The 26,711-nt window shown below is 25.8% G+C and overlaps 1 protein-coding gene across 1 annotated transcript in view; it reads right to left on the reverse strand.

The window, feature by feature from the left end:
* The window catches only part of LOC136975509 (laminin subunit alpha lam-3-like), a 108,888-nt gene extending 87,472 nt beyond the window's left edge, over positions 1-21,416 (reverse strand). Inside the window, 5 exon segments of the mRNA XM_067270571.1 lie at positions 1,819-1,878; positions 4,973-5,215; positions 6,621-6,774; positions 12,745-12,871; positions 21,065-21,416. Of these exon segments, the coding sequence (XP_067126672.1) occupies positions 1,819-1,878; positions 4,973-5,215; positions 6,621-6,774; positions 12,745-12,871; positions 21,065-21,164 (684 nt within the window). The 5' untranslated portion in view covers positions 21,165-21,416.
* Positions 21,417-26,711: the final 5,295 nt, after the last annotated feature.

The raw sequence follows: 26,711 nt of genomic DNA on the forward strand, positions 1-26,711 counted from the left end.
CTTCTTGAAAATATTAAACAGATTAAAATACAAAATTCCTTGAGGAGGGCTATTTGATATCTTGACATCATCTTTTTTCAATTTATGTTATCAATTAAAGTTAAAATGAACTTCTTGGCTATAGATCCCTTATATTTAGTAAAAGATAAACATATTATTATGATATTAACATAATATTAATGATATAATTAATATCAAGTTAATTTATATTATTAATATCGTTAATACAAAATTATTTTGATGTTCAAATATATTTGGTTTATTATGGAATATATAGGAATGTTTCAAAATGTTTTGAAGCAATGGTTCTAATTTGAATCTGAAACTGAGAATTATTTCTCAAAAACTTCAATCAAGTTTTGCCTAAGACTTTTTGCTTTAAGGTATTTCATTTTTAATATAAAAAATTCAGGTTTATTTTATAGAAAGCTTCTCAAAATGATGAAAACCTGATAAAATTTGTAAAGATTGTGATAATTTATTATTTATTATGATCTCTCTGGATCTCTTTGCACTCAGATAATATGCAAACTTGTTGCATATTAATTGTTTTCATTGCAGAGGCCATGGGGACATTGCCTAATATGCTTCAGGTAATTTTTCAGTTTATAAATTCTATATATTTTATACTTTTGACATTTGTATAAGCATTTAACATAATCTTACATTGTTTAATAAAACTTATGTAATAGTTTTTTTTTTTTTTTTTGGAAACCACACTGAAAAAGAAAGATGTAGTCTCTCATATGAGGATATGCATTTTGGGCATCTTCTGCCCCTCTTCAATCCAATTTCTTAAGAAATTCCTATTTAACATTACATTCAATATAGAATTTTATAACATTCAAATTCTTTTCATATATTATGGTTTACAGTAGCATGATTTCTGTCTTTTTCTTCTTAGTTTTCTATTATGACATTTAAATCAAGTCCAAGATTAACTTGGTTTAATGTTATAATAGAAAACAAAACGGACAGAAAAATGCTACTTTAAACCATAAAGGACTGTCCATTCATTATGTGTACAATTTTTGAGCCACTTTTGACCACCCTCCCTCTCTGTTATGTTCAATGATATACTTTTAGTAAATGCCTATCCCCTTTAATTATGTGTACAATAGATCGCAGACTCTCCAACGTTGGAGAAATGCTACTAATACCACTAAAATTGTCCATGTATACAATGCCTCAATCCCCTTTCTCCATCATTTACAATAATATACTGTACTTTCACAATCCTCTCCTTCCTTTAAGCTAACTGTCTATTAATTAATAGACAGTCCCCAATGTATGAAAAGAATTTGAATGTTTTAAAATATTACACTGAATATGATGTTAAATAGTAACTTCTTAAGAAATTGGACTAAAGAGGGGCAAAAAATGCTCAAAATTATATCCCTATATGAAAGAGTACATCTTGTTGAGTGTGGTTTCCAAAACAAAAAAACAATCACTACATGTTTCATTGAATAATACAAGTAAAGGGAAGTAAGTGGAAAGAAGATGGTTCATTATTATATAAATATGTAGAAATTACACATTATGCCTGATTTTGGTTTTTATAAATTATTAAATTTAATAAATAACTGATTACTTTTAAAAGATACTGATATTGTTAAAAGACTTAGTATGCTTCTTGTTTTCTTTATTTGTATATGTAAATGATGAGATCTAAGTGATTGATACATTTATTTTATTTTTTAAAAATTTTATTTATTTGTTATATTTAATATTAAAAGCTTTTTATTTAAATATATTTAATACCTTTAATTTAATAATTAATTATTCTATATTATTTTATATATATTTTATATTCACCCTTAAAGTATCACTTGGGCCATCTACTCCAGGTCGACCATTAACTAGTGACGTATGAATCTGAAAAAAACCATGATAATGTAAATTCAGATTTTAAAAAAAAAGCTTCATGAAGAAAAATAAATCTATATCTATATCTTATAAACAAATCTATTTGAAGTATTTAAACAACTAATATTTGAGAAATTTTTAAAATCATTTTTTTTAAACATATGACTCAATAATTTATTTAATACTTATTTATTTACTACAATTATTTATTTAATATTTAATACTTTCAGGGGAAAAATTTCATCTCCTTCAGAATAATCAAATAATTCAAATATATGTATGTAGTTTCTCATATTTCAATACAAATTAATGTTGGAAATCTCTAAACTGCAATCAAAACTTAATATACTTCTTATAACTCTTTCTGTACTGTGGGCACTAAGGGGAACTTTTTATCAAGCCCATCATGGGTTTGCCAAGACTCACAATTAGACAACCAAGTGATGAGGGACAATCAACTCCATCCAATGAACAAAGCGATAATACAAATATGTCTCAGTAACCTTGTATAGCTTTGCAAGTAAAAAACTCAGAACAAATCACTAACGTTTTCGACCCACTTTTTAGGGTCTTCTTCAGGTGTTCTATAAATATTTTCTGGTTTTATTCTAATTTTTAAATTTCCAGTTTCTGATGTTTTCTATCCTCAAATTTATTTTTTTAATCTTTTAAAATTTAAATATTCAGATAAAATTTAAGATTCCTTCCCAGGTCATCCAGAGCAATAGGCTAACATCTTAACTGCTTGGCTATTGAAACTCAATATTTTAACAAATTTATTCTTTATTGTTTATCATCTTGTACAGTTTATGTACAGTATTTTATAAAATAATAGAAAAGCTTCAAATTAATTTTATTTTGCATTAATTTACAGGTTGTCTGAAAAGTTATTGTGCAGTGAGAAATTTGTAATGACATTAAAGTTGTATGAAATACTGTATGTATACCTGGTCAACTGGTACCAAAGGACAACTTACAGGTCTTGTATACAATACTGCACATATAACTTTAATGTCATCAAAATTTTTCACTGCACAGAATCTTTCAGACACCCTGTGTTACTTTTTGTATATTTTTCTGCATATTGTATATATTTGTGTAATCAAACTTATGATTAAATATTACATTACTTGTACATTATTTAATTATTATATTAACTATATAATATTGGCTTAGTTACTATGTTTTAATTTATTAATATCATAATATTATGACAATAATATCAATTTTATCCTAACAAACATCTTTTTAAATACTGTATTAGTACAAAATTTCAAATATATAATGTAATATTAAGAACAGTGATACATTTTGTCTTAGCACTATTTTCATTGGCCTTTATATATTATGGATAACAATAAAAATCTAAAAACAAAAAATATACAGGTAACTCTCATATAACCCATTATAGTTAAGTTCCACAAAAATGTCTTGTTATATAAATTGCTTTATTTGAGATTCAGATTTCTTATAAAAAATGGGTTTACATTCCAAAAAAAATTTTTTTAATGTAAATTTTATCTATTATGTAAGGAAAAAGTTTTATTAATTCAGAAAATTTCATTTAACAAAACACAAATTACAAAAGAAAAGCAAACTTATTGAAATTTGTAAAATAAAGAACTGTACATAACAATCTTCCATTTCACACAATAAATAAATTTTAATCCTCTTCATTCATCTTCACTACTATCTTCTAAAACAACATTTTGCTAATATTCTTTACTTGCCAATGGCAAGATGTCTTCATCACTTAAAACCTTTTGGACGTTGCTATAATTTTCAACTTCTATATATTCTTCTAATGGTATTGTTTATAAGAAATCAATTATGAAAATCTGCTGAGTGGTTTGTTGGAATTGTTTTTAAAATTCATTATATGGTACTAAACAAATTTCCAATTCTTTAGAACCATAAGATAAACAGATAATTTCATATAAACTCATATTGAAATTGCATTGTACAAGTACTGCATTATACATGGATACCTGTACTTAAAAACATACACATTTTGAAAACAATCACAAAAATAACTCAGTCTTCTTAGTAAGTCCTTCTCATACCACAAAAACATATAATTAATTAATAACAGAACTTTCTTGATAAAAGACTTTCTTTACAGACTTATCCTCAAGGTATATAAAGTTATTTTTATATGATTACTGTCTAATCAGATAAACTTTTAAAAGCAATTTTATATAGCTTTGGACGAGGAAGAACTTATAAAAAACAGTTGACTACTGTTTAATTGTTCTTTTAATATGTGAGAGCATTCTAAGAAAATGCCAAATTATTTTTGTTCAGTTGTGTGAAATGATCAATTATGTGAAAATGAAAACTTTAAAGAATTCAGTTTTACACCAAAGTGGCTCTGGCATTGGGACTATTTGCTTCCAGACATCCTGAAGATAATTCATTGTGGTGCCATTAAACTGAGGAGATTTTATGATTTGTTGTTGGCAGTTCAATGGCTGTCTTTTCTTCTTATTTTTGTGTTTGTCTTCAAATTATATAATGTAAAAATGAATTATTGGTTCAATCACCATTTTAATTCTTCATTGTATATCTCTAATTTAATATTTTCATTAATAATCATTCTAAGGACCCTGCAACAATTTTGGTACCTGAAGTAAGTCTGAAAATGACACCTGTCCATTTACATTTTCTATATTTTAGTATTGGTGTTTCAAAATTTCTTTAATAGTTAATAGCCAACAATAGCAGATCAAATTTTTGTTACATTTAAAGAGTATCTAACATTATGACATCTTTCTGTATCCATTTCAACTTAATACCTGAGTCAGATACCTCATATATATATATATACACGAGAATCCCTGTTTCACTTGTCTCAATAATTAATAGATTTAAGCAAAGCATTCAAAACTGATAAATAATAAACAATTTAACTTACTAAGCTTGTCTAACAACTTCACTAGTGTTTCTTATGAGAGTTGGTAATTGTCAACAGTCTGTTGACTGCTTTATAAATTGATAATTTTTTTGAATTGAAACTCTTAATAAATTTTGCTAACTTAAAAATACAAAATCAAATAATTTAATTTTAAAATGTAAAAAAATGTTTTAATTAAATAATACTTACTTCTCCATTCTCAAAAGGATTTAATTTGGAATAGTATGAGGTACAAATAACTTCATCATCACTCCTATATTTAGGTGTTCCTAATGTTGGAGGTATACGATATATTTCCCAGCATTCACTATCACTTATCACATAATATTGCCATGGTTGATAATTTAAACCATCCAATGAATGTTCTAATATCCAGTTTCCTGGTCTTGGAGATATTGCAGCTTTCACAATAACATAAGCAACTTGATAAACCTAAAATGAAAATTTTTACAGTGGAAGACACAGTAGAAGTAAATTTGTTAAACATTTCTTAACACTCAAATAATATACTTATGAATTTGCATTGACATCAAATTATATTATTATGATTAAGAAAAAGTTATGTTTTTACGTAAAACATAACAATAAATCAGAAACTAAAATGAAAATATTAGTAAATTAGTAATCAGTGGTTTTATTTTTCACTTGTAAGTTAAAAAGTTTTCTTTCTTTTATCTGTCATTTTTGTTTACGTGCAATTATAGTTTACACTGCTTTAACTGTATATTTTATTCAGCTCACGAAAAATGAGCTATGGAAGGAGTGTTTGCAGGATTTACCATTTATATTGAATATAAACAATTGATATTTTTTATGCAGCTGCAACATTAATATCACCATTTAAACTATAATCCACAACCACAACATGCTTATTGTATAGTAAATTTTATCACATACAAGCACGCAGTGCACAGTGCACGTCTAACAAATAATATTGAACTTGATTGAAATTAATAAATAATTAGGCCTATATAAGTATAAGATTTAAGTTATTGTTCTTATGTTCCATTTATGTCTTTTAGAACAGCTTATTATCAACTTGGCCAAAACAAAACTGATATAATGTTCAGTAGGAAAAAACTTTAGAATAAGGCCTGTCTAGAGTACACATCTGAGAAATATTGATTTAGATGTTAGCTTTCTCAAAGCATAAATGAATTATGAATCATAATCCATATAGATAAAAACTGCTTATTTATCTATATATTTCTTTAACAAAGCAGTGTTTTGTGTGTAACATAAAGCACTGGTTTTGAACCAAGATGCCATAAGGGTGCCACAAAAAGGATTGATGGAATGACACAATGCATACATGAGTGATCTACCGAGGAAGAGTGCCACCCAGGAGGCTTTCTATGGGAAACTGGCCTCTATTTAGATGTTAGACATGTGAAGAAAACCCAGAAAATTATCAGCATTCATTGGTTTTATCCACTCAATGACTGCTTGGCCTTGATTCAATGAAATATAGTACTGAATAGCATCATAACACTTCTCATGTTTATTACTAAAAGTATCTTTACTAAAAGTAATAAAGGTGCAGTAACTCTACATTGATAAAGATGTACAGGAAAGCCAAATGATCTACTAAATTATCAGGCTATTTTAGAGTATAAAGATGCTGCAAGAAAAAATTATCAATTTGGGAGTGTCCCTATTAGAACAAGATTAAAAACACTGACATAATGAATAGGAATAATTGAGTTTAATCTTAAATCTTGGATCATGATGATTCTTTTAATTTTTTACTAATTTAATTAAGTAGTAAAAAAGTCATCCAAATGCATCTAAATAATTTTACAGTCAAGATTTTGATACAGCTTACATATAAATTTACCTGTTTGAGATCAAGTGTAATAGTCACCCATTCAAACTGTTTTCCATTTTGTAATGTTGGACTCTGCCACCATCTATTAGTACCATCAATGGCATTTGTAATTGGATGTTGTTTGGATGGATTACTTGCATCACAGATTCCACATTGAGGCTCTCTATAAAACAAAATTTTAAATTAATTAATTTGTTTATAACTACTTTATTTACATAAATATTATCTAATTTTATTATATTTTTATTTAGTGGACTTCAGTTTATGTTAATATACAATATTTGATGAGTATTTTATTTACAGCATATAAATAAAAGAGAAACTGCACAGAAGGATTATTATTTACAATAATGCTTTCCTTGTATAAAATTTCATTAAATACTGTAATTTTGATGAGATAGAGAAGTAATATTCAAATTGAAATGATGCTTCATTTAAATTGGTTTTCCAAGCTGCAAAAGATGTCAAGAGACATTTTAAATAAACTTTGATTATTAACAGTGAAATTTAAGATTAGATAACAACTCTTCTTCATTTTACTACCTAATTAAAGAATAACAAATGTAATCCAATACTTTTAATCAGGAAAAGTCAAGCAATGTCTCATCTTTTGCAAGAATATATTAACAATTCTCTTATATTTAAAAATGCTTTTATCACTATACTATTATTGTAAATCTGTGTAAATAAAATAAAATTACATAATCTATGCAGCATAGATAAATTAATTTATTAATCAAATAAATCAAATAAATATCAAATATCTTTATTCACAAAAAGGGGATTATCCCTGTTGCAGGGGGTTGTACAAAATTGACTTGTAAATTTTCGTATTATTAAAACATTAACTAGGTTATTAAAATTTAACAGTCTTTATACGTTGGTTTTATATTATTTCATTATTAACATAAATAAAAACAGTTATTTTAACAAACACAGTAATATAATTATACAATAATGAAGTTATATAATGTTGATATATTTTGACATACTGGCATAGATTTACAACATTTTTGTAATCTTAATGAAATAATTATACAGAGAATAGAGATCATTTTTATTTAGGTTATTGAGAGAATTTCTATAATCTTGGGATGAATCACTTTGGAGTATTCGAGGAATGTTGAAAGAATCACGTACATTAGAGAGATTTTGACATTTCTGAAGTAAGTGTTCAATTGAGAAGTTATCGAATTTGCACCATGGGCAATGATTGTTTGATAGGTCAATATAGAAATTATTGATATAAAGGGAATATTTATTTAGACGTAATTGTGAAATTAGCCTTTTTACGTTGAAGTTAATTGATTTTATCATATAAGGTTGTACAGAAGGTATTTGTAAAATTTTTAAGTACCAGGGATGATAGGTATTGTGATTTAGGCTATTTTGATCCATATTTATAGATTGAGCGATAGCTGATTCCATTAACATAGTATATCCAAATTTCCAGTCCTGAATATTATCTTTGAATAGAAGATCTGATACTCCAAAAGAATTTAGTATTTTATTTAGTTTAGTTTGCCAGAGTTGTATTGTAGTTGATTTTTTACTGCCTTTGATTATTTCGTGGTGCAGAAAGGTAATATTACTGTCAGATTTGAATTTTAAACGATAGTAGAATTTAATGATACGTTTTAAGAACAATGGATAAGAGCAGATACGGTTAGTTTCGTGGCGAATTGCGTAGCCTGGGACAGTTCTTTCTAAGTGAAAAAGTTTGCGAAGAAAGTAGATGTGAAATTTTTTAATTTATTAATTTTAATTAATTAATTAATTAATTATAATTAATTAATTTGTTTATTTAAATAAATTAATTTGATTCATTATCTAACATGTAACACATAAAAGCTGTTTGTCTAAGTTTTACCTTACAGCTTAGTCAGTCAGTTCTGTCTTGATTACATATATAATTATTTCAAAAAGTCAATATTTTATGAAAATATTTGTTATATATATCATTCAAATTTCAAAAGTTTTATATGACTTTATTTTTAAATTCTCTGCAAAGCATACAAATTTATGTAAATATTTTAAATTAATTTTTAAACTGATTCATTTCATAACATAATTCAATGTAATTTTCTCAGTACTAATAATACAGAGTAGTAAATCATTGCTAAATAAAGAAAATAAAGATCCCAGCATGAGCTAAAAAGGAAAACAAAGGAAAATAAACAGTCCAACTAAAAATAAAAATATGTCCTTTGAAACATGTAGTAAAATAAAGTTGAAAGTAACAGTTCTTGTTTTATTTTTTTAAGATATAAAAAAAACTCTGTAATTAATTAATTTCATATATTTGTTATATTTTGTTCCTGTATGTCTTTTTTTACTTTTTTTAATTCTTTCCACCTGTGGGCATTAAAAAAGTCTTTAAAGCAGGCCTATTATTGTAGGCCACCAGGTCTACAATGGGATGGCTGGATGGTGTGGGACAGGACCCAAACATATTTGGATGGATTCCCCTCCAAAAAATTCCTGCAGTTTTTGACCTGTTTAGATTTGATCCCCAGTTCCCCAGAGCAGTAGAGTGCCACCTTAATCACTCAGCCATCAGGCCATCTGGTCCTCTATATGCCAGAAAATGATAAGAGAAAATAATTCACTAAAAAGTTGGCATTTAATTAACAAAGAGAAAACTTAAATATAGTAAAAAGCAGCCTACATTTCAGTCTATTTGGTTATCGTAGGATAAGAACAGAAGACAGATAAGAATATTATGAGTAGAATAATATATTTGTTTATATTCTCTGTATTAAAACCATGCCTTTCTTTTATTTTTATTTATGTTATGTTTTGAGACACCATGAAGTATTGACACTAGACACTGGACTTTTCCAAGTCCACTTTATTTTCTTATGTACTTTACAGTCTTTAAACTAATTGTTCCAAGTGCCAATAAGCAGTGCCATAACTAGGACGATGTCAGCGGTGCCCAGGCACAGGGCGTAGACCCTGAGGGTGCAGAAACGACCTGGACCAAGTTTTGGATCATAGTTTTAGGGCGTAGTTACAGATGCTCGCACTGGGCACATAAAAGGCTAGTTACGGCGCTGCTAATAAGCGTTTTGGGCTTGTGCCCTTCATCTGTTCGCTAACAATATTTATTAATACATAATATTAGCAAAATATCTCTTTACAAATGTTTTTTTCCTTTTTAGACATATCCGATACATGTTTTTTACAGCAATTTTTATTCTATTGTTGAAATACATAAAACCAAAACTTCACCGAGTATTGTAAATTATTTAAAATTTTTGTAATTTTTTAATAATAGCATTGCAATTTTTAACTATACAATGCTAAATTTTTTAATAAAAAAAATCTTACATAGCTTCATGTAATTTTTATTTAAAGAATTACTCACTTCCATTTTATACATTGGACACAGTACCAATAATACTGCATATACCATCGAACAGCAGCCATATACTGCTTAACACAAGTTAGCACTTTGTAAATCATCCCACAAACTGCACTTGCACATTAAATAATTTGCATATATACATTTACACATCTATAATCTGCATATTTATTTATTCAATTTTACAATAATTTTACTTAATTATTGTTTATTTTAATACTTAAATTTTTATTAAGTTTATTATTAGATCCTATAATTTCAATGCTTTCTTTAAATTTTCTACTATGAGTATTGTGCTTACGATGTAGAATTTTTATATATTTTTTTCTATATTACATTTTAATCTATGTTACAGTTATAGCGTGTACAATGTTTGTAAAAAACAGAGTTAATTTTATTGTATTTTAAATTGGCAATATGTTCTTTTAACCTGACTTTCATTTTCCTTTTAAAGAATCAATAAAAATGAAATATTTTTTTGAAGCTGGAACACTAACAATAAACAACTCAACACCTTCCATACTTTTTCCAGCAAAAACTAATAGAACAAATGTGTTTGGCCTCTTTTAGGAGCCAGTTTGGAATAATTTTTAAAACCTGAGGCAGGTCCCTAAAAGAGGGCAAAAATGTTTGTTCCATTAGTTTTTTGCTGGAAAAAAATACAGGAGGTGTGGAGTTGTTTATTGTCAATGAAAATAGTTTAAATCTTCAATTAATAGATATTTATTTTAATGAACAATTCTATAAATTATTCATTAAAATAAAATGGAATGTTATATTAAAATGAACCAATATAATACAATATTCAATAGTTGCTTTATATGACTACTTTAAATTATTGCTTATTTAAAGTAATTCTTGGATTTATTTATTAAATTTTAAAAAATTACAAGATGATACATTGTTTATATTTTTTGTTTTAATTTAAGCATAAATTTTCAAAGATTATTTTAATAATTAAAGTAAAATCTTTATTATTATTACTTAAAATTATCCTTCATACAGTCCTAAAAGCCAAAAGAACTTTGCACCATTATAATAAAAATAATAAACAACTGTTAAAATTTAATAAGAAACGTTTTTGATCAAATCTTTGGTCATCTTCAGTTTACAGATATGAACGGAATCTGTATTGACAAAGACACCATCAAAAACATTTCTGATTAAATTATCTGTTTGGTAATGAGAATGTTAGCAGTTGTTTATTATTTTTATTCTTCATACAATCTACTTATCTTTACAAAAAATAAATAAAATACTATAGTCAAGTTACTATTTACAAGCTATACTGAAAAATTAATATTTAAGAATGTTTTCAGACTTCAGTCTTAGGTTTTCGTTTACTAACAAAATATACTATTCCTAGAGCAAAACTATTAAAATTCCATACAAAAATCTTTAAAGTAGTGAATATATAAATAGTGACTTGTTTAACTTTGTTTATTTTCATTACTTATTTTTGTAGATCATATAATAAGTAAATTTTAAAAATTAATTAAATGAATGTAAATTGAAACTATTTCTCATATGTTTTTAAAGTTGTGATTTTTGTCAAATCTAAACCGTTTTGAAATTAAATCTAAAACACTTTTATAAATAAGGATTAGATTATAAAGATGAATACATGAAAAATAACTTAAATACTAAGTGAAATTTTCTTATTTTTAAAAAGAAATAGTTACAAATTTATTGATTGTTTTATTTAATACTCTCTTCTTATTACAATAATTAAATTTTTTTAATATAAAAAATATATATGTAGTGTTTAGAAAGATGATAACATATAAACTTAGTATGTTCACTAAATAAAAATTACTAAACACAATAAATAATTTTCTGAACTTTGTATGTTAATGATTATGTATTACATTTCATGCAAAATATGGAGTAGCCAGAAAGTCCCCCATGCATGATTTTGCCTTGGTTTCCCAGTTACAAAATGATCTTGATAACAAATTCAGTGAACAATGGATGGATATGATATGGTGTTCTTTAAATTAGACTTAACATAATGTGGTAATTTACTTTAAATCATCATAAAAGAGAAAATTTCCCAAATTCTACTTTATAACACTTATACCAAAAACGATATTAATAAGCAATTGTTACTATGAATAATATCAAAAACAACATTGAAGAAAATTAAGTTTTATGTGGAGGATGGAGAAAGCATATACATAATTTCTAATTAAAATGTATAGAGATTGCACTGTGCTTATGAATATAAATATAGCAGTAGTATATTAATATATAAACTGATATAATAAGTCTCAAAAATTAATTGTACAATAAATTAGTTTGCTATATTTATGTTTTAAAATTAATAAATCTTGTTTACAAATGCAAAATTTTCAATTACTTTAAACATTAATTCAAATATGTAGTCATTAAAGGAATGTTAGGTTATTTTATTTATAATATTATAATATATGTATATGCTTTATAATGTTATATATCAGAGCTGGCCAAACCATGTCACAATAAGAGTCATACATTGCCTATCAGAAACACGAGATCCACACTCTCTATTGAACTGTATATATAACACGAGGAAGCCTATTTAGTTACGCGAAAATACTTTTTGTATATTTTTTGTTTCTGCTTCTATTAAGAAAAGTTTTATTAAGTTAACATTGCAAGTGATATTTAATTTATAATATAATATTCAGAGTCTTCTGTGGTTATCAGAAACATAATTGATAACAATTAGGTTTAAATATTATATTTTTACGTGAGTGATTAGAAAATTTAAGCATAAAAACATACCGCATAAAAACATGTTCTACAAGTTTGCAATAATTTTCGGGTCCTGTTTCTCCACAGGTTGCATTTGTAGTAATTTTGGCACTTGTCGCTAAGTTAAATACAGAAGGGAAGAGACCTTTTTCTGAATCTGTAATTCAAAAATATAAAAATAAAATCAATTTTTTTAATTAAAATAAAGTTATTTATATCTAAAAGATTTTTTAAATAAAAGAAATAATTAAAAAATTATACATTATAATGGATTTTTTTAATCATACATCTGGTTGGTTATCTTTTTCAATAATATTTTTTTTCAAATATTCTCAAATTTCTTTCATTGATTTTTTCAATACTTTCAGTTTTTTATTCTGACTTCTTCTTTCATTATATTACAAGGTCTGTAATATAATTATGGGAATTTTGAAACAAATGTGTGCTTACTCTTATTACATTTTGTATCTATGAATAATTTATTTTAATTTAAAAATAAAATATATTTACAGTATTATAATATAATTAAAATATATATATTTAAGTTATTTACATAATATATTTTGGTTTATTATACAATTTATAAATAAATCAAATGTATGTAAAGTTTTTAGTAGTTCCGAATTTCATTGATTGTATTCTAATTAAAGCTTGTTAAATGCTTAAATTCATTTAGAAAAATTAATGAAAATTTATTTTTTATAGTTAGTTTTTTAAACAATTTATGCACTTATAAAGAAAATCTAGGGCAGAAGCAACATTAGACAGAGACCCATGAAGAAAAAATGGCTCAACATGTGCAACCCCCTGCATAGAGGATGTAAATTAGAAACAAAGTTATATAGAAAATAATACTTTCAAGATTTTTGTAGATAAGTACAGCCCAGATAGAAGTGGATTAACAGAGACATTTGGTCCAAGCTCCAGACACAAGATAATAAATTTTGAGATTCTCTATTTAAAAAACTTGATACAAAAGTGATATAGTTTAGTTTGACTTAGTGGTAAAGAATTTGGTTTTATTTCTTTCATTGATTTTATTTGTATATTTTTATGGCTTTCAAATAGGGTCTACATTTGCAACTAGCACAGACTCTATTTTATTATTAATACTTACAAGCTTTGGATGAATATGTAGTAGAAGCTTAGCTACTTGAAGCATATTTCAAGTAATCAAATTATTTACTTTAGTATAATTTATGGCAATTGCATATAGCTTTGTAAATGAAAATATGTATAATATAGTTTCAGATTATGTAAATAAAGATATTTTATAATGAAAAAATCTCACAGACTTTCATGGAATAATTTTGCATTTTTATGTATTGTACCTCATTGAAAGAATCCTTCCATATAAAAGTATTGTTAAAGTATTCTAAATAATCTAAAGTAAACTATCAAATTATTTTAAAGTGTCCTACCATACAAACATTCATAAAATTATCATGGTAAGTATTTATTCTACAAATTTAATTTAAAATTATATATATACAAATTATTACTGATTATAAATTTGTGATTAAAGCTTATATAATTTATATAAAATTTAAGTATATTAATCATTTAATTTTTTCAACAAAAACTATTACTTTGATACTTAGAAACATCAATTGTTTTTCTTAGTTGGAAAAAATGCTTGATTTAATGTTAATTTGCTTTAAAAAATGAAGCATTAAATTAAATAGTCTTATGTGTATAAAACATTTTTTTTAATTTTAATTTTAATACATGAATTAAATTTAAAAATCAGAGAGAAAACTCTCTACACTAAAATTCTAAAAAAATAAAATACAAAAAAAAAGGTTGCAAAATTTTCTTTGGTCACGAAACTGCACTTCTCCATTAAAATTCAGAGCAGGATCCAATTTTAATTTATTCTAAACTAACTTTCACTTTAAAAAACTAGACCAAAACAAAAATTTTTATGATATAATGTTACACAATTTAATTTTCCTTTTAATTATTTTATATTTATAATTATCTCACTAATTAATTTATAAAAAAAACATAAAAAATAATTTAATTATATAAGAAAAAAAATTAGCAAGTTTATAACTAAATATTTAAAATATAAATTTAGTTTATAGTTTGTTAAGTTTATTTATTAGAAGATAATTTTGTTTTGATAGAAATGAATGAAGTGGAAACAAAAATTTTAAATTGTTTCTATGGCATTTACTAATGTTTATATTATATGAATGGATATAGAAAAAAAAATTGATTAGAATTTCATCTATTTATAGTTTATATGATTGATAAGAATACAAGAACATCCATACATGGAACTTCCTTGTTTGGTTTTGAAATTTGAACTTCTGTCCACTTCAATAATCTGATCCCAACAAGGGAACTAAGGTTATGAGGTAGAAAATGTGCAACTTCAAGTGGGAAAAAGTAACACGATGCCATTCGATCACAATTGGCATTCCGTTGGGTGCCAATTTATGACCCTATAACTTACTGACTTTGCAAAATATCAGGTTGTTCTACTATTTAAAGTTGTTTTAGAATCAAATGAATTAATTTCTCTCTAACTTATCTTCATTAATAAATAATAATGGGAGAAGATAAGGAAATTTTTAATCAATCTTTTCTTTATGAGATTTTTTTTCCTTTATCTGTTAATCTAACTTTCTCTTGTGTTGTTTATATAAAAGTCAATTAAGAAAATGATATTGAAAGTATTTGTTAGTTACACTTTTAGATAGAAGAGATGCAAGTAAGGCCATTTAAAGCAGGTTAAATTTATAAATAAAGTCTTGTGGTTTTTTTAAATAATTTTTTTGGCTTTTAGGGAAGGGTGAGTCTCCATATTTCTGATTGACCCAGCCCATGGCATGTTAGAGAACCTGATCAATGACATAAATCACTTTATGGCTTTCGTGCAAAAAAAAAAATCAACTAAGTAACCACAAAATTTAAATTTTTATGTTTATACATGCGTGTATGCGAACGTATTTTTGAAAGAAAGTATTAACGTTATGGAAATTTTAAGATTTTATCTCTTTGGTTATTTAACTGAATTACTTTACTTTTATTTCGAAGAGTTAAAGGTTATGAAATTTAAATTAAAACGATATAAAATAACGTAGATACATGCATATTAATGGCCATAAAGATAAATCAAAAAAAGGGCTTGTAAATAGAAATTATAGTAACAAAATAAAGATCTGGTTAAGATAAAATGCCAGAATTTTATCTTGAAGGTAGATCTTAAGTAGATTTTTAAGAATAATTTAATACGTTTTTATCCAATGCCTAAAACGCACTTCAATATGTAGCGTACACGTCGAACCTTAAAGGTTCGCGTAAAGTTTACATTAAAGTGCAAGAATCGCACGTAAAGTGCACATTAAAGCACGTAAAGGATAATAGAAGCGTAAATGCTGCTCTTCAACAAGTATTTTACGTATTAAAGTTCAAGAAAATGCAATATGCATCTAGCATTTACAGTTTATAAAAGAATTTACACAAAAAAATCGAAGTACTCACGCTTAAGTAGTCAGTAAAAAGCTCGAATAAATTGTTATTAGAAACAAAAACAAACATTTAAATTAAAAAAAAACAGAAATTACAATACAAAAATCATTATTATTTTTTCGGCATGGAGTTAGTATAACATTAAAGAAAAATACCGACCGGAAAATTTGAAATTCCTTTTATTCTCAAGAGTTTTTTTAAGCGTTAAGTACCGAGTTGTTCTTAACAAACTTGATTAATAACTATTCTTTGAAGAGGTACAAAAGCGGAACCGGATAAGTTTAGATGAAGTGACTAATTATGTAGAAAGACAGATGTTGGACTTTAAACTTCGCCGTCGGACAAACTTTAGGCAGATGTATGAATGAAAGTTTTGTTACATTATCAATGGCTTGTCTGTCTACCAATATCGCGAAGATCGTTCACGGTTTTTGTCGACTGTCACACCTGCTGAGAATCGTTTTTATTTATTCTACCCTTCTTATAATGATAGTTTGATATCTAAACTCGAGATCTAAATTCTTCAAATTTGTCTATTAAATTAGTAAAAATAACTAAAATATAAGGTTAAAATTATTCAAATTTGAATGATTAGTGACAAGATAAACTTGGATATCTAATGCTTAGTAACAAGAAAACTTGGATGTTTAATTCAAGAAATACTAAAAGGATTATTTTCTTTCTTCCTCCATATCCAAATAACTGAATTTAAGGATTTGCAGCGGAAAACAGCAAGGAAATTTTAATATGATTAAACAAAAAATCGCATTCTCTATTTTTCCCCCTCTTCCTTCATTCTTTACTTCCGCAAAAATTTGATATCTGAACTCGAGATGAAAATTCCGAAAATTTGCGTATTTAATATTAAAATAAATAAATTTTAATTTTAAATTCTTCAAAATTTTGAAGTTTACTAGTAAAAAAACGATTTAAATGTTTAATAATAATAAAACATTTTAAATTTCATTCTATTTTTTCCTCTTTTTCACGAAAACTTCACATCTAAAGTTCAGATACAAAAGAAAAACTTCTAGAATTAAATATTAAAATTATTTAAATTTGGATTTTAATAGCAATAAACTTCGGGTATTTAATTCTAGAAATATTAAAAAATTATTTATTATTTTTATTTTCTCGCCTATCTTGTAAGAAAAAAATTTATACCATGTCTAAATTATAGATCAAGAGTCTTCAAATTTACATGTTTATTAATAATGTTAAAATTCTTAATTGCATGAAAAACTTCGAATATTTAATTTAAAAATTATATTAAAAAATCACATAATTTTTTCCTTCTCAATAAAAGTTTTATACCCAGAGAATCGCTAGAAGGAAAACAAAAACATGCTAATAACCCTATGGAAACAGCCATTGCTCCATACGCGCGAGTTTTTAATTGCGATTTAAAGTCGGCATATAGCCCGCACCCCTTCAAGTTGTCTTTTAAACACAGATAACCCGCGGAAAAATATGGCAGATACCAAAAAATTCAACATTTAGCAGCATAATATCTAAAATTTTACATTAAAATCAGAAAAATTTGAATATTAAATACCAAAAAATCTATTGTATTCAATTGATTTTACTATACCCAAACTGAAGATCAAAATTCTTAAAATTAAAATATTGAATTGTAAAATAATTAAATTTAAAATCAAAATATTCCAAATTTAGGTTTTAATAGCAAAATGAACTTGGATATTTAGTAATAAAAAAATACCAAAAACTTGAATTATATAGTTTCTTCCTTTCCCCCAAACTTTGATATCCAAATCTGAGATCAAAATTATAAAAATATGAAATATTTAAAAAGCAGAAAAGATCATTTAACAGAAAAAAAATCTAAACTTCCAATTTAATCTATAAAACGTGGATATTAAATATTAAAAAGATGTCAGCCTGACGCTCTGAGGATCAGGGATCGAATCCGGGCGGAGAACTTCAGGAATTTTTCATGGGAAATCTATCCTAGATATGCCAGGCCCCATCCTTTACAATCCGGTCGCCCCCCATTGTGGGCCCGGTCGAATTCACAATGGATATGGAAAAAAAGGCATTCTTAGTGCCCACAGGAGGAAAAGAGTTTAAATATTTTTTCCTCTCCTCTTTTGGGGTAATTTACTATCAAAATTATTTAATGCGAATATTTAATTGCTACAAAATTAAATTTAGTTTAAAATTATATATAAAAATTGGATTTTAACCATCAAAAAAAAAAAAAGATATTTATTCTGCTTTTTTTTTAAGATAGTTTGCAACGCCTAAACTAGAGATCAAAATTCGATTTATTTATAAGAAAAAATAAATAAATAAATAAATGACTATCATCTTACATTGCAAAACATATATTTTACAAGTGAAATAATTTATTGTATCGATAATATATATGTCAAATGAGCTATTAAAGTTTCATGATCATGAATCATCGAATCGATCTTGAACAATTTCACTCTCAAATAAGATATGAAAGTAAAATTCCCGATGACTCAACACGTTTTATATACGAAAAATTATAACCATATATGAACAGCGTTGAGTAAAAGTAATATTAACAAGTTTATATTATATCATTAAACTTTAAATTAAAGTAATCAATCCGAGAAGAGTTTGAGGACATAAAAAGTTCATTACACTTCTTCAATTGTATGGGTAACGTTTATGGACGTTCCAACAGTTACTTTTTTTTGTTGTTTTCTGAGTAACAACGAAGCATTTCTACTTTGTTATATCAATTTAAACAAAAAATATTATCTTATCTTAACGGAATGAAGAAGATAAAATGATTTTCCGTCATAAACTAACCCATCTAAAGACATTGATAAATGGCCACACTCTATATAAATTCTGTAGCGTGGTTAGGTGGGATGTCACGATATAAAACCGCAATTAAAAAATAAAAAAGAAAATTTAAATAAATTTTAATGATCTAGTTTTTTTTTTTGATGTCCTTTAAACTGGTTTAAAGTACAGTAATTAAAGTTACGTTACTATATTTTTATTTATTTATTTTTTCTTTATAAAGTGCAGCGCGCCGTTGTTAGAGTATTGATAGATTAACTTTCAGTAAAATGATTAAACAATTCGCGATGTCACATAAATTACGCTTTAAAAAATATATTAAAAATGTGATGAGTTAGTATGACTTATCAATCTACTTATTAATTAACTGGCAGAGTATTTTTAGAAAAAAATAAATGAATAAATAAATAAATAAATGTAGAAGCGTGGTTATTCTTCCTTTCTAAATTGGTTAATTATCAATGTGAAGATAAGAGAGAAAGCGTGACAATCTGTAAATAATCTTTTAACAGTTTAATAATTGTTTAAACACGAATTTTCCTCCTTTTTTTAAAGAAAATTCTCTAAATAAGTAGCTTATAACATTGTAATTAATATCTCAAGATAAAAGATGAATTAGGAGCTTTATATTTTAGAAAAGACGAAGGTTATAGTTCATCTATTAAAGTTTTCCTATTCTAAAACTTTCTTATTTTAATAGGAAAAAAAAAGATTTCTAACTTCAAGTTCTAGAATTTATTAGAATTGAAAAACTTATTCATAAACACTTCTAATTCATTTTATAAACCTTTCTAATTCTAATTAATTCTTCTAATTGTGATTTATTCTAATGAAACTGTCCAATTGTAATTAACTCAAATATGTCTTTTAAATTCTAATAAATAATAATAATAATAATAATAAAGCTTCTAATTACATCAGTAAAAGCCTTATAATTTCTAAATGATCAAGCTCTTAATTGATCTTACAGTATTATAATTAAAATCTCAAGATAAAAAATGAATTGGAAGCTTTGCATTTTACAAAACAAAGAATCTAATTTATATTTGTTTATCTTCAGACATTAGTTATAATTCATTGACTCTAATTCATAAAGTAAAACTTTTTACAATTTGTTCTTAAAGGATTATTTTATATCAATTTTAACAGAAATAATGATATAAAATGATATTTATTATGATAAAAAAATAAGATTTTTTCGTAGATATAAAGGATTTTATTATTTGATAAGATTGTGAGTTTTATATCATTAGTAATTAGAAGAAAATCAATTTTATGTGAAATTCCCAGTGAAAAGTTGGCATAAAAAATATACCACAGACGAGATAAGAATTTTAATGATGAATCCCCATAAAAAAGAAGGGAAAATCTACAAAATTCTAAGTATTTTGAACAGCAAAAAACAAAAAACATTCGCATAGAACGTGAGTATTTTTATAATTAACTTCTAGAAAAAAAACCCTTAGTTAATTATCAAAAATCTCATTAGAAATTACTTCTGGCATAAGATTTGCATCATTTTTAAAATATTTTAATGTGTAGAAATCGTGGAAAAATTAATTTTAGCGCTTAATTAACAAATTAAAAAAAGAAATTTTGCATAAAGTATGAAAAATTATTATTTTAAAAAATTCCAGACCCATTGGTTAAGGCTGTCTGTTATAGTAATTGGAAGCAGGAATGTATCAGATTGTAAACAGTTAAGAAACTTGCAAACAGTTTAACGTCATCGCCTGATAACAAAGTCTTGTCTCCGGAATGTGGGATGACAATATCAATGTCAGTAACGAGCAGGTAGATATAGATAATTGCCAACCCCACAAAAATATTCATAAAGGTATCAATGGGGTGCGGTCACGTTATACAAACGAATGGAGCGTGAATTCGAACAAGAAAAAAAAAATGTTTTTCGGGGGGAGCTAATTACCCAGAATTCAATACCGGAGCCGGAGTGATGACCCATTACATTGCAGATTCTAAGTTGGTCCTCCAGTAATCCTATATTAACCGAAGCGGTGTTATGGAAATTGATACAGAAACCGATTATATGAGCAAAATTGGATAAACTAACCTGGATCGTAATCGTAATCCCAGAATATACTCCTTTCATTCCTTTGATTTAATCCTGAATCGACTAGAAGAAGTAGGAGCAAAGCAACGACCAGTTCCATGACCGCGGGCATAGAGAGCGGGTTAGTGCCGAACATGTTTAGTCTCCTCCTCCTGTCAGTGGTTGGTTCTCGGTTGTGGCGGCTTATCTTTGCTAAATTTTGATGTCTTTTTCTATAATCGATCGATCATGATCGATTTTTCATCGATCTATGCCATTATTATATTATATACTTAGAATGAAACGTGTACTAAGTTCAGGCGTTCGCTACTTAAACACGTTCGCATCTCTTCTTGATAGTATTTTATCGTTATTTAAAAGTATTCAAAGTATAAATCGTTGAATTTTATATACTTTTACACATAAATTACTGTAAAGCACCATGTAGCAATTTTTATACACTGAGCATTAAGAGTGTACAAAGTTCAGGCGCTCGCAAGTTAAACACGTTTACACTCCTTTCTTAGTACGGTTTTATCGTTATTTGAAAGTATTTATTGTCTAAATCGCTAAATTTTATATACTTCTACATGTAAAAATGACTATAAAGTACTGTATATTAATTTTTATATACAGTATTTAACATTAAACATGCATAAAGTTCGGGAGCTCGCTACTTAAACATGTTTGCACCCCTTCTTGGTAGTTTTTGTAATTAATATTAAATCATTAAATTATTCATATTTTTCTGTAAAAATTGCCATATTATATCATATACTAATTTTTAAAGGTAATTTTTTTTTCATAATCTTCTTATCAAAATTTGCACTTTAGACATTGATTATTCTTTGATAATTTTTAAAAAATATATTTTTAAAAATTAATTTTTAGTAAATATTTGATGTTAAATGTTTATTCTTGATTAAAATGAAAGCAACAGGATGTCAGTTTATTATTATTAGCATTAACACCTGCAACAATATCAACTTCGATTCAGTGGAAGCTTAGATATTCCCTTACAAGTTAGACCTTTACATTATTAACACCAGTGTCTAACTCTTTACTTATTATAAAATTCTAATTTTGGATATAAGTATACATTATCGCATGTTTTATTTTTGTCCTGTTTCTCCTCCTCATCCTCATCTTCCTCCTCATCTTCTCCTTCTTCCACTTGACATAATACCAATTCTTTGGCATAATATCAAGAAAAAAACCTCTTTAAAGTTATAAAAAGAAATATTTCTTATAAATTTTATGCACTTTTTATAAATAAAACAAAAAAATAATTTATTTAAGATTATACAAAAATGAATTATGACAGTGTTGAAGTCTGTTAGCTTTCTGTTAACAAGGTTCTTTCTAAATTAAAAATTGCTCTTATGTGATTTTGAAAAGGTTAAATATCATGTTAGAAAGTTATTTTTTCTTTTATTTTTAATAATTCTTATATTAAAACAATTATTTGAATAATATTCAATCACCCTTAATTGAATTAAATTTTAAATTTAATATAAAATTTAATTTAATTTTGAATAAATTCGTGTAAAATCCATTTAAATTTAATCTTCATTACATTTCTGAGTATTTAAACGTGATTACAATTCAATTTAAAATATATTAATAAATAAATTCTACACATCTGTAACTATTGCTTTTTTAATACAGTTTTTTTTAAAACCAGACTAAAATAGATGTTAGCATTAGGACCCTTCCTTTTTTTGAAAAAGAAAACAGTAAAAATCTAATAAAAATAAATACTGGACCCTATCTAATTGCTACAACAAATGTTCCAATTTATATTTGGTCAAAAGTACAAAGATTTTTTTTCGAATATTCTAAACAAACGAAGTATAATTACGTAGAATATTAGAGTAAAATCAAAGTACAGTTAAAAAGTATATAAAAGATCGCGTGACAGATATTTTACTTTGGAACCTGAACGTGTAGAAAAGTCAGTATACTGTACTTTTCCGCATTATCTGTATATTTATGTAGTAGCTAAGCTAAGCTAACAGCCAGGCTAGGAGTGTTAATAGCGTAGTTGACAACGCACATCTGGCTACTGTATAAATTATACGAAAAGCCACCCCTTTGAGGGACATGTAAGAGGTCAAATATTTAATTTTCCTATTAAAATTATAGTTTAAAAAGTCATTAAAAGTGCGTTTTTATCATAACGAAATTAAACTTTCAGCAATTCTGTGTTGTTCTAAGCAGTTTAAATGCCTCAAAATACAAGTTTAATGTTTAAATTTTGTGTTTTTTTTTTTAGAAAAAAGTCCTGTGATGAATTTTTTTTCCTTTTTTATCAGCAGAAAGACCTATAAGCATACTTAAACACTGTACCTGACACGAATAAAGAATTAGAAAAGGTCTGAGGCCTGTTTAGGAAATGCTTCAGTTGCTCGACATTTAAAAGATCTATACAACAATTGTAAAAGTAAAATACAAAAGCGAGTGAACCGTAAAAACGCTCAGCACTCAATAAAAAACTAACACAGGAAAAAAATGGATGAATTTTTGACAAGTTTGAACATGTAGAAAGTGACAAGTAAAGAAGATATAAAGACAAAAAAAAGAACATTTTTATTTATTTATTATATATTTAACCTCGTGTTATTTATTTATATACTTATTAACATCATTCATAGGACGTGTACGGATGCATTTCCTCATCCCTGACGACGTCAAAAACAAGTGGGAATAGGGGAAGAAAGAAGGAAAAAAAAAGGAAGGAGGATAAGATAAGAAGTGTAGTGGATGGAAAGGGAGAGTGAGTGAGTGAGTGGCGGCTCTTTGCAAACTGGAAATAAAAACAGTTCAGTGATTGTAGTCGTAAAGTGATCAACAGCTAACACGTGTAAAGTGCCGTATAGGATATGGGCTGCACCTCTGCCATATTCTTAGTATTAAAAACCTTTACGTCTAAGTTGATAAACCAGATGTAAAAATCACTTTTCTCGGTCTGGTTATTGTCGTTGAGCCATATACTTGGCACTTAAATCGAATAAATTGGCTTCGAAGGCTATTTGTCAATTCGAAAATTGTGCGACAAAGAATAGAATACACTCCAAAATATAGATAAGTGGCCATTATCGCATCTTGTATTTAAATACTACAGAAAAAAAAGTATATATTTCTTAATGTTTCTATTTATGGAAAGATTGTATTTTTATAATTTCTAGTTTATTTAATTCATTTAAATTCATTTCCATCGCAATTATATAAATAGCCTTTACAGTGTGACGTCACTCAGTTAATAACGAGTTTTGTTTATTTTATAGATTTTTTTCTAAATAAAAAAGATGAAATATAGATATTAAATAAGTTACGTGATTAATTTAAGAGAAAAATTATCGCATAATGAACTTGTAACGTTACTCTCCTTGTCTAAGAACTGGAAGTAAGTCAAACGATGCCCACACAAGTAGCATGCATAAATCCTAATATGGCATCGAAATAATTCAATTTCTTCCTACACGATGGCGCCACACCTTAAACTTAAATTATCATCCTGAATTTATTATTAATAATCACAAGGTTTCTTTCTTTCTTTCTTTTTTTAATTATCTAAATATTTTAGTTAGTAAAATTTAAATTATTCTCCTAATTTAAACGATTAAAAAGCTTTACAATTAATGAGTACTTTATACTTTAATAAACTTTGTTTTGAATATTTTATGCATCATTATGTAAATTAACTTTAAAGGTAAATAAATTAAGCAAAAATAACTTTAAAAATTGCAGAAATTTAACATAATACCGCTACTTTTTTTAATACCAAAAATCACAATAAAATAAAATAAATAAATAAAAATTCATTGAATAAATTAAAAGATGATTTTTATAATAATAATTTCATTAAAATTTTTACAACATAAACTTATAATGAAAAATAATGAAAAACTAAAACTTTCTTTTGAAAATTTTTGTATTTTATTTTCACTATTTAAATTTTGAGATAAATTATAATGAACATTTTAATTTAAAATTATTTTATAGTTTATCTAATAGACTTTTATTCATTTTTATTTAAAAAATTAACTTTTTTTATATCATTAACTTAATATCTCTATACAATACAGTAACAATACATAAACTGTACATGTATTGTATTATATACAAATGTATAAAGTGAATGATATAAAAAAAAAAAGTCAATTTTTAAAATAAAAATCCGTTGGATATACTGTAAAATAATTTTAAATATAAATAAAAAATAATATATTGTACTGTCTACCTTCCACATCTGTACACTAGTTTTTTAACTATTTAATTCTTCAAAATATATCTAACATAAAAGATGTTTAAAAATTAAAATATATAATACATTACATATTTATCTTTCCTTATTTATATATTTAATTTTTTAAATTTACTAAATTGCTAGTTTAATGAATAATTTTTAATAGGAACATACAATTATCAAAACCCTACTTTTATATACAGCAATGAGTAGGTTGGTATAACTTTAAATTTTTTATCCATATAATATTTTTTTTTTATTTTAACTTTTATAATTTGATATTTTCCTTTCAGAAATACAAAACCTGAATTTCTCAGAACTTACGTAAGTTCATTTGCATGATATTTAATGATTATTTTCCTATTACCGCACCAAAATAAACGAAAATTAAGAGGTCAATGATCGTAACCCCCTTATCCAGGCCTCTTATGATTTTATTAAAAGCAATTTTCTTAAAATTGAAACTTAAAAAATTTATAATTTGTCAAAATTAAAACGAAAAAATAAATAAAAATTTATAATTTATTTATGAGTCAGATTTACGACTAGCTACAATTTAGGACCTCGTAGAAACGTGTTCGGGAAGGCATCATACTAAGAGTTATAACTTAGGGCCTCACGTTTTAAATTTATTATCGTTATTATTGGAAGGGCCTCTTAGCTTAAGGCCGTAACAAGTCTGTGTCCGCTCTTATCATTTACAGTATGTTAATGAATAATTAGTTGCTTGGAGGGTTACACGTTAGTGTGCTAATTGTTTATTGAGCAATACAGTATTTTCAATAATTCAAACATTTTTAAATCTAATTTTAATTTATTATGTTTTAATTTAATTAGCTTTTACGATTTATTATCTTAAGTATAATCTTTAAATGTTTAAAAGAAAAAACAGTCTTCGATGACAGTTTAGATTCTTAACAGCTCCCAATGGTCAACAAGATAACAATCGAATCGCTTCTTAGAATGGATCTTCGTGCTAAAGATAGGAGAATTTACCCTCAAAATAACAAAAACAGAAAAAAACATACAAGATTTAAGCAAAAAATAAAATAAAATCATTATTTAAATACCTTAACAGGATATTTAAAGCCAGTTTTATAATGACAAAGTTATAAAATTAAAAGTCGCATCATTCTCTTTAATTAATGAAAAAAGAATGTTTTTCAGTTTTAAAATATAATTTTTAATAATTTTAATATCAATAACACATGTATTAATTTTCTTAAAACAATTAGTGTTTGCATATGGAATAAACTAAGTACACAAGTCATTGCATATGAATCATTTTATGATTCTAAATTCAATAACGTTGATGGCCACCCGCAGTTCCCAACTAAGACGAAAATAACGAGAAAACATTCCAGCAGTTAAGTAAAAAAGAAAGAAAAAATAATGTAATACCAATAAAAAAAACCAAAC

The sequence above is a fragment of the Centruroides vittatus genome, unplaced genomic scaffold, assembly GCF_030686945.1.
Source record: "Centruroides vittatus isolate TY-2023 unplaced genomic scaffold, ASM3068694v2 contig_374, whole genome shotgun sequence".
NCBI lineage: Eukaryota > Metazoa > Arthropoda > Arachnida > Scorpiones > Buthidae > Centruroides > Centruroides vittatus.